The sequence below is a fragment of the Lolium perenne genome, chromosome 6, assembly GCF_019359855.2.
Source record: "Lolium perenne isolate Kyuss_39 chromosome 6, Kyuss_2.0, whole genome shotgun sequence".
In the NCBI taxonomy this organism is placed as follows: domain Eukaryota; kingdom Viridiplantae; phylum Streptophyta; class Magnoliopsida; order Poales; family Poaceae; genus Lolium; species Lolium perenne.
The window spans coordinates 71,666,467-71,673,740 of record NC_067249.2 but is presented as its reverse complement, the minus strand read 5'-3'; the positions used below and the strand labels follow the sequence as shown (position 1 = coordinate 71,673,740).

Sequence of the window (7,274 nt, the reverse complement as noted above, 5' to 3'; positions counted from 1 at the left end):
AACATAATGATTATCGACAAAACCTAATGTTTTCGTGCACGGGATGTCCCATGCACGGGAGAATCGCCACTCTCGTTGTTTATGGTGTTGTTGGGGTGATGTGTGAATTGCCACGGGAGAATGCTCCTTATGTGAGGTCCCATTCTTCTGATGTTTTCAATTCTGTTATCCACATATTGTGTCTTAGAGAGACTTTTATGCATGGAGGGAAATATATTTGGACCAATAAACATGTATCCCCTGCTTTAGAAAATCTTGATAGAATTTTAATGTCTTCTAACTAGGAAGACATGATTTGTTTAGTATCTGTGAGGAAATGTGTAATAGATACTTCTCATCACAATTCACTCATTCTGTTTACTGGTAATCGACCCCATGTTGCTAACAAATTGGGCTAAACATGTTTCCTGGCTTAAAGAAAGAGGAGATCCTCCCCTCATGTCCACCAAACGTGACTGAAAGAGGAGCTGGCTAATTTGGACTTGTTAGAAGAGGGAGGAGGTATCGACTCCTGAGTCATATATGAGAAAAACAAAGATTATACTGTAGAATTGCATGGTTTCGATATTGATGAATAAATGTAATGGCTACACAAATCCCGTGAGAAATGGCTTTCACAAGGTGATCAAAACATGGCGTGTTTTCATAGATTAGCTAATGGAGGAAAAAAAACTAGTATAGCCTTCAAATATGGAGATGTTAATATAGATGGGTTTGATGGTTTGCTGAATGATGCAACACTTTATCACAAAAACCATTTAGCCTGCCCCTCTGGAAACTTGTTTCCTATTGCTTCTGCTGAAAGCCCGTGAAAAAATTTAACCGAGGATGACAATGCAAATTTGTGTAGGCCATTTTCTGTCGATGAAAGTAAAATTTCCTATCCTCTGTGGATGTCAATAAAGCTTATGGATGTGATAACATGCCTATCCTCTGTATATGCTACTCCCTTTATTTCCCTCGTACATGCATCTCCGGATCAAATATAATCTGGATTTATACATTCACAGAGGGCACCATAAGGAGGAGATCGGCGGCATGGAAGGCAAAGGTGTAGGAGGCTATTGTGGATGGAAGATCGTCAAATCATAATTTGAGGACTCTCCTGAACCAATTTGCAAATGATTCTTATAAGAAGTACGGAGTAATATACCTGGTTGGTCTCAAGGTCTATTGTTGTAAGCCACTGTGTAATGGTACGGCAAAAAAGGATCAACATTCTTCAGTGCAGCTGAATTGGTAGCAATTCATGTAGGAAAAAATAAGATGCTTGCGAGCATCTTATTTTATTCTTCTATTCGGAGGACATGAAAATCTGGCTTTATTATGACCTGATTGTAAGCTTGTTCTTGTCATAGATGGAATGCTTAATCTGCACGGATACAATTCCATGTCAAACTGAGCATAGTTCTACTGTTTGGATGATAATAAAATGTTTGCTGGAGGATGTTCCAAACTGGGCGATTAGTAGGTATTAGCTGATGCAAATTTGCAGTATACAATAATAAGCTAGCTGCATCAAAAAATCTGATAATATGCACTAACAAATCCTTGACCGATATGCACAAGTAACAAATGGATTCGTGGCTACGAGTATATCCTAATAACAACCTGATACACTCCAAAAATTGTACCAGGTAATGTTCTCTTACAAGCTCAATATTTTTATTTTTGGCATAAGAACACACTGCATTAAAACAACAGATTTTGTGCTAGATAGACTTGGCTGCTATGGTAAATGAACCTTTGCTGAACTTAATAACTTAGTGTTACTTCTATTAACTTTTCTTATTGAGGGTGATGCAGATTTGGAAAATAGCTCAGTTAAATTATGCGAGAAGATCCTTTACTGAAAATGCTTCTCTTTTCCTTTTATGGACTCCTTTACTGAAAAAGAAATACTGGTATGGAGTTTTTATTTGCGGGTAAAATAAGATTTTATAACTCCATAGGGATTACAAGACGGTCATGATCAAGCACCTGAACCAAACAGTCAGGAGACCCGGGCCACACCATGTATCAGTTCCTCCTTTTCGCGAGACAGTGACTAACACTATTTTGTATAAGATCCACTTTTATATAGGAAATAAATCTACTAAAGCTTTAATACCCGAAATGAGGTGTGTGAGTGATGACCGATCCTGGGACTTCTCCATGAGTGAGTCCACTAGTTTGAGCAGTCCAGTTCCACAAGAATTGGCTTGTCACTCCAATGCAAGGCCAGCATTAGGCCTTCATGGCAAACTTGTATCAGCTTCCGTTGGGTCAGCGCAATGTTTTGCACCAAAAGGCTATCTTTTTCTCCTGCTACTGCTGGCTCCTTTTGTGCCTTCAGAAATGCAGGCCTCCACAGAGGCAACTAGACCCATCTCCAGATTATGCCCTCTCGCTGCTGATCTCACTTTCCTCATAATATGTTGTTTCATCACTGATCTCTCAGCAGACTGGATGTTCTCGCACATGTTCAATCCATGGATGTATCTCGACACTGCTCCACTGAAAGGCTCACCTGCTTCCTCGAGGGCAACAAGCTTCTCAATGACTTTGGAAGAGAGCATTCTTTCGATGCAGGGTTTGGTTCCAACCGCTGCAATGTCTACCAGAAGTTGCACCACAAGATCCTTCGTCTTAACACACTTACGGTCGAGTAGATTGACTAATTTTTCTATAGTTCCCCGTTTTAAAAATCTCTGCAGGACTACTGATCCTCCCTTTGCATACACAATCTGATGTAGAGCATGGTATGCTGAATCCTGTAGGTCATCAGTGGAGGACTGCATCATCACAATGAGCTCATCAACAATATCAAGCTCCAGGAACCTGCGGACGTATGGCTCTCCTCCGGTGCAGGCCAATTTCATTACCAGAAAGGCAGTCTGAGACCTCACTTGGTTGTTTTCGATTTCTCTACGTTGCAGCAGAAATGCCAACCTATCAGACAGATTGCTTCCCAAAAGAAGATCTTGCACTCTAGGATCATTAGCCCTCTCAGCAAGAGGTATTAAACCTTGGATAGCTTCAATGATATCTTTGTTATCTGTCCGTAGAATCCTGTGAAGAAGCACCTCGAAATATTGAGGCTTCGGTGATGGGGCTACATTCTGGTCCGATAAAACAAATCTCTCCAAGGTAAGCCGAGCATGCCATGGCAAATGAATCAACAATCCAGGCCCCATGCACTCTTGAAGTGGTGCACCAAGCTCACAGAAAGTTTTTAGTGTGATAATTGCATGATGCTGTGAGATCTCAGAACCACAGCCCAGAAGTACCAGAAGCTTCTTGTCAACTCCTGCTTCAATCATTCTCTCAACAGCCTTTAAATTTCCCACTTTTATCAGAGATGCTAAAGTTGTAAACACAATTTCATGCCACTCCTCATTTTCTGGAGACAATAATTCTGCAATTCGATCCATGGGAATGCTTGCCAAAATTTCGTCGGCAATTGTGGCACTGACATGCTCAGATACCTTGGCAAGAACAGCAGAAACGTTAGCTAGAGTTGAAGAATCTTCATAGCCATGAAGAACACAGATCAATTTATCGACAGAACCTGCTGTTTCAAGAGATTGGGCGAGATTTGCATAGTCTGCATTGAAAAAGATGACTGTAATGGCTTTGGTGACAGCAACAATGAGAGCTGGTGACCCAACAGAAATTAGCTCCGCTATTTGAGGTCCAAGTATTTTTCTGAAGCCAATCCTGCTAGCCTCGAATTCAGATATTGATTTGCATGCCATGAGAGCTTGGGTGGTGCTTCCCAGTAAGATCCCAATCTCCAAGAACTCTAGCAAAGAAAAGAATGATCTCATCTTCTGCTCAGCAGACCCTTTCACACCCTCTTTGCCAAAAATAAAAAGCCAAGGAGCCACCAATGCAGCATATTCAGGAAATGAATCAGTCAAAACAGTATGAAGAGCATCATTTGCTTTGTCCTCAAGGTAAAGAGAAACCATGTCATGCATATGATACATTGATTGGTCTTCCATTTTGATGATGAGTGAGCCTTCTACTAGTTTTGAAACCACAATAGGGAATAAACTGTCCTGCATAAGTGCTGACCAAATGGATTCCAGGCATGCTTCTGGAACAGGTTCTTCCCATGAAATAGCTGCTAGGACCATGAAAAACCTTCGGGAGTTTGCAGGCATTGCTTCCAAGCTGAACTCAAAAGATCCAAAGATGGTCAGTGTGGTCTCGACTTCTTTCTCGTTGACATATGAAACTGGACCTGGTGCACAAGTTGCATATGTGGAAAGGTTGGATATTGCTTTCTCCCATTTCTCTACTCTGGTCTCCTTCCTGAGAGCCTTACCCAACACAGCAACTGTAAGGGGATGGTGTCCACAACGGTCTAGCAAGCCGTCTGCAACAGGCTATAAAGAATAGAAGGTTAACCATCTAGGAATCCATAAAGTTGTGTAGCATATTGTGATGTCTAGATTGAGTATACCATCTATGGCAAACATAAGCCCAAGGGTCAGCGTTTAATAAATATTTGCGTGAACAAACTGCGCACAATTAGTCATCATGTTTAACATTACGTTTATAGAATAAAGCCAATCTTGAAACTTAAATGATATGTAAGAAAAGGATGAGGCCTAGACTGCAGGATGCCCCATGAAAGAAATGGATGAACATGTGTAAATCAAATTAACAACACAAAACAAAGAGGCATGGCAATACAGATAAATTTGGTACATCATTATAATGACAAATCATACCGGAAGTTCTTCAGCACTAAGAAGACTATGGTATAGAAGAATGCCCTTGCTGATTCTCTTGATGTCATCTTTGGATATTTCTACTTTTTCAGCTTCTGCTATCTCATAAACTGCTTCATCCCTTGTTGTCACAAGATACCGGCAATCATTATCATATAGCTTTGTGAAGCGATCAACTATGTCTTGCTCCCACACGTCATCGAGTAGTATTAACATGCTCCTTCCGACCAACGAGGTCTGAAGCAAGCAACACACATCTTCAAGATCTTTTGCCGTGTCCTCATTCACAGTCATGGAACCAATTTGTACTAGGAATTTGCATATCTTCCTAACAAGACGTTTATGGTACTCACTCCTGCTTCCACTACATGCTGCTCTACTGCACCACCGCCCGAAACTAATCTCAATTGCACCATCCACAAAATTATCAGGCGGCTCAGAAGCTATCTGTCGAGCGAGGCACGACTTCCCGATACCAGATAGCCCAACAATGAGGACAACTCGATGGCCATCATCCTTTTCCAAAAGCTCCCTAACGTAGTTGCATTTCGTCGACACTGGATAGCCATGTTCAGACTTGACTCTCAGCAACGATGGTGTACCCTTGGCTGTAGATGCTATGGCATTGCCGACGCTCTGTGACAGCTTCTGCAGTTCCAGCCACCAGTTCAAATCATCCCTGATCAGCTGGATATACTTCATGAGTGGGTCTCCCACCACCGAGCTCCACACCACCCTGGCCAAGCCCTTCCCTTTGCCCTTCTTCAAGGCTCGCCTGGCCTTGATGATATTGCCGCGGAGCTGATCCATGAGCCTGCTCAAGCTCTGGAACTGACGCTCCAGCTGCGGGCCGTGCATCTTGTGAGCGTGCTTCTGCTTAGCCTGCTGCATCAGCAGCTCAAGGTCGGACACGAAATCCTCGAGCACCTGGAGCCTCCTCGGAGCCTCCGCAGCGTCCGCGGCCGCCTGCTCCAGTGCTCCCACCGCAGACACCATTGCAGACACCAGCTGCACCGCCGAGGCAAGTGTTTGCACGACTTCCATGGCCTCGCCTCAAGACCGCTATAACAACTGTTCCTGGAATCAGCTCACCGCACGAACGAAGCTTTTGCTTGTAAGAATTCAAGAATCGGTTCTATATTGTGGCGATTCCACAAACAGATAGCATGCATGCGCCCGGCAGCAGCACAATTCCCCCTTGGTCGATCTGGATAGAGAAGCTACCGATCTCCGTCTCAGCGAGAAAACATCCTGGCCAAGCTAATCCCCAAACATGAGTCATTAATTGCAAAACAGCAGCACGGATCGAATATTAGCTAAACATGTGTGGCGTACAGCAACCAAGAACACAAGGGCTGAACGAACTTACTTGTTGGTGGAAAAATCAATAAGTGGGGAGTAGGTTCTCCAAGTCCAAGAAACGCGAGACTGACAACAGAATTAGGAGTCGAGGATTTTAGACTGGAGAGCCATGATGATGATGACGGGATGGAGTTGGAGAGCTCAGCGGCTTCCCCGAAGGAGGCGTTCCGTGCGCCTTTGCTGAAAGAAGTCAACAACATGGCAATAGCTTCTGCAGAACGATGCCAACGCATTGCAGTATATTTAAATTCTTTTTTGTATTTGGCAGCGGCCTTTATCAATTCAAAGATAGTTAAATCGTCTAGCAGTATCGGCCCTAGAAAATCAGGCGGGTCATCCGTTCACACCATCGCAGATCTTTGATGAGCACCACCCGTTAAATTCGCTTCTCTAGAGAAAAACCACGAACTAACGGGCCTGTTTGATCGAACGAATTGCAGAGGTTGGGCTATTTTATTTTTTTTCGATAAAAGACGCTTTCATAAATTTTAAAAGTATTACATTCAGTATCTGCATAACACGATGCACATAACCAAACACACACAAAGTATCATAGTAGCACACACATGGTACCAAAAAAGTCGAAAACTGAAGGACTAACAACATGGGACGACGACTAAGATGCAGAGGACTCTATCCGTAGATTACGCCACCATCCATGTTGGGAAAAAATATCCTTCGTCGCATCCTCCAACCGTGTAGATACTTCCATAAAGAGGTCTCGACTCTCTGGCCTCTAAAGCAAAGACCACGAACGGAGCAAAGCGGTGGATCCGTAGATAACCTGCAAACAAGAAGAATTAGTATGATGGAAAATTTTGTCATTTTTTACATAACCAAAGCGACCAAATAATGGCAATCGCTCCCACCCTAATAATTTTTTTTATACCTACGATCCACCCCATTGAGCCAACTGCCAAAAATATTGGCAACACTCTGAGATGGATACAAGGTTGAACCTATTTAGGTTACTGACCATATAGATCTCACAAATTGACATTGGAAAAAAAATGGTTGATTGTCTCATCATGATGACAAAAGACACACTTTTTACTACCTTGCCAATTACGCTTTACAAGATTATCCTTAGTAAGAATTATCCCCCTACGAAGATACCAAGCAAAGATCTTCGTTTTTAAAGGTATCTTCATAGTCCAATTTTTTTTATTAGTAAATACTGGCGTATCGGAG

The 7,274-nt window shown here is 42.6% G+C and overlaps 1 protein-coding gene across 2 annotated transcripts; it reads right to left on the bottom strand.

Annotated features, from left to right (window-relative positions):
* Positions 1-1,883: 1,883 nt before the first annotated feature.
* On the bottom strand, positions 1,884-6,296 carry LOC127307656 (uncharacterized). Of its 2 annotated transcripts, none has more exons than XM_051338403.2 (3): positions 6,091-6,296; positions 4,722-5,981; positions 1,884-4,373 (listed from the first exon to the last, which is right to left on the bottom strand). In XM_051338403.2, exons 2-3 carry the CDS (start codon positions 5,763-5,765, stop codon positions 2,292-2,294), a joined length of 3,126 nt encoding a protein of 1,041 aa, XP_051194363.1. In that variant the 5' UTR covers positions 5,766-5,981; positions 6,091-6,296; the 3' UTR covers positions 1,884-2,291. The 2 variants fall into 2 exon arrangements, with proteins under 2 accessions (XP_051194363.1, XP_051194364.1); XM_051338404.2 differs by having other exon boundaries at positions 4,722-5,972.
* Between the last annotated feature and the right edge of the window lie 978 nt (positions 6,297-7,274).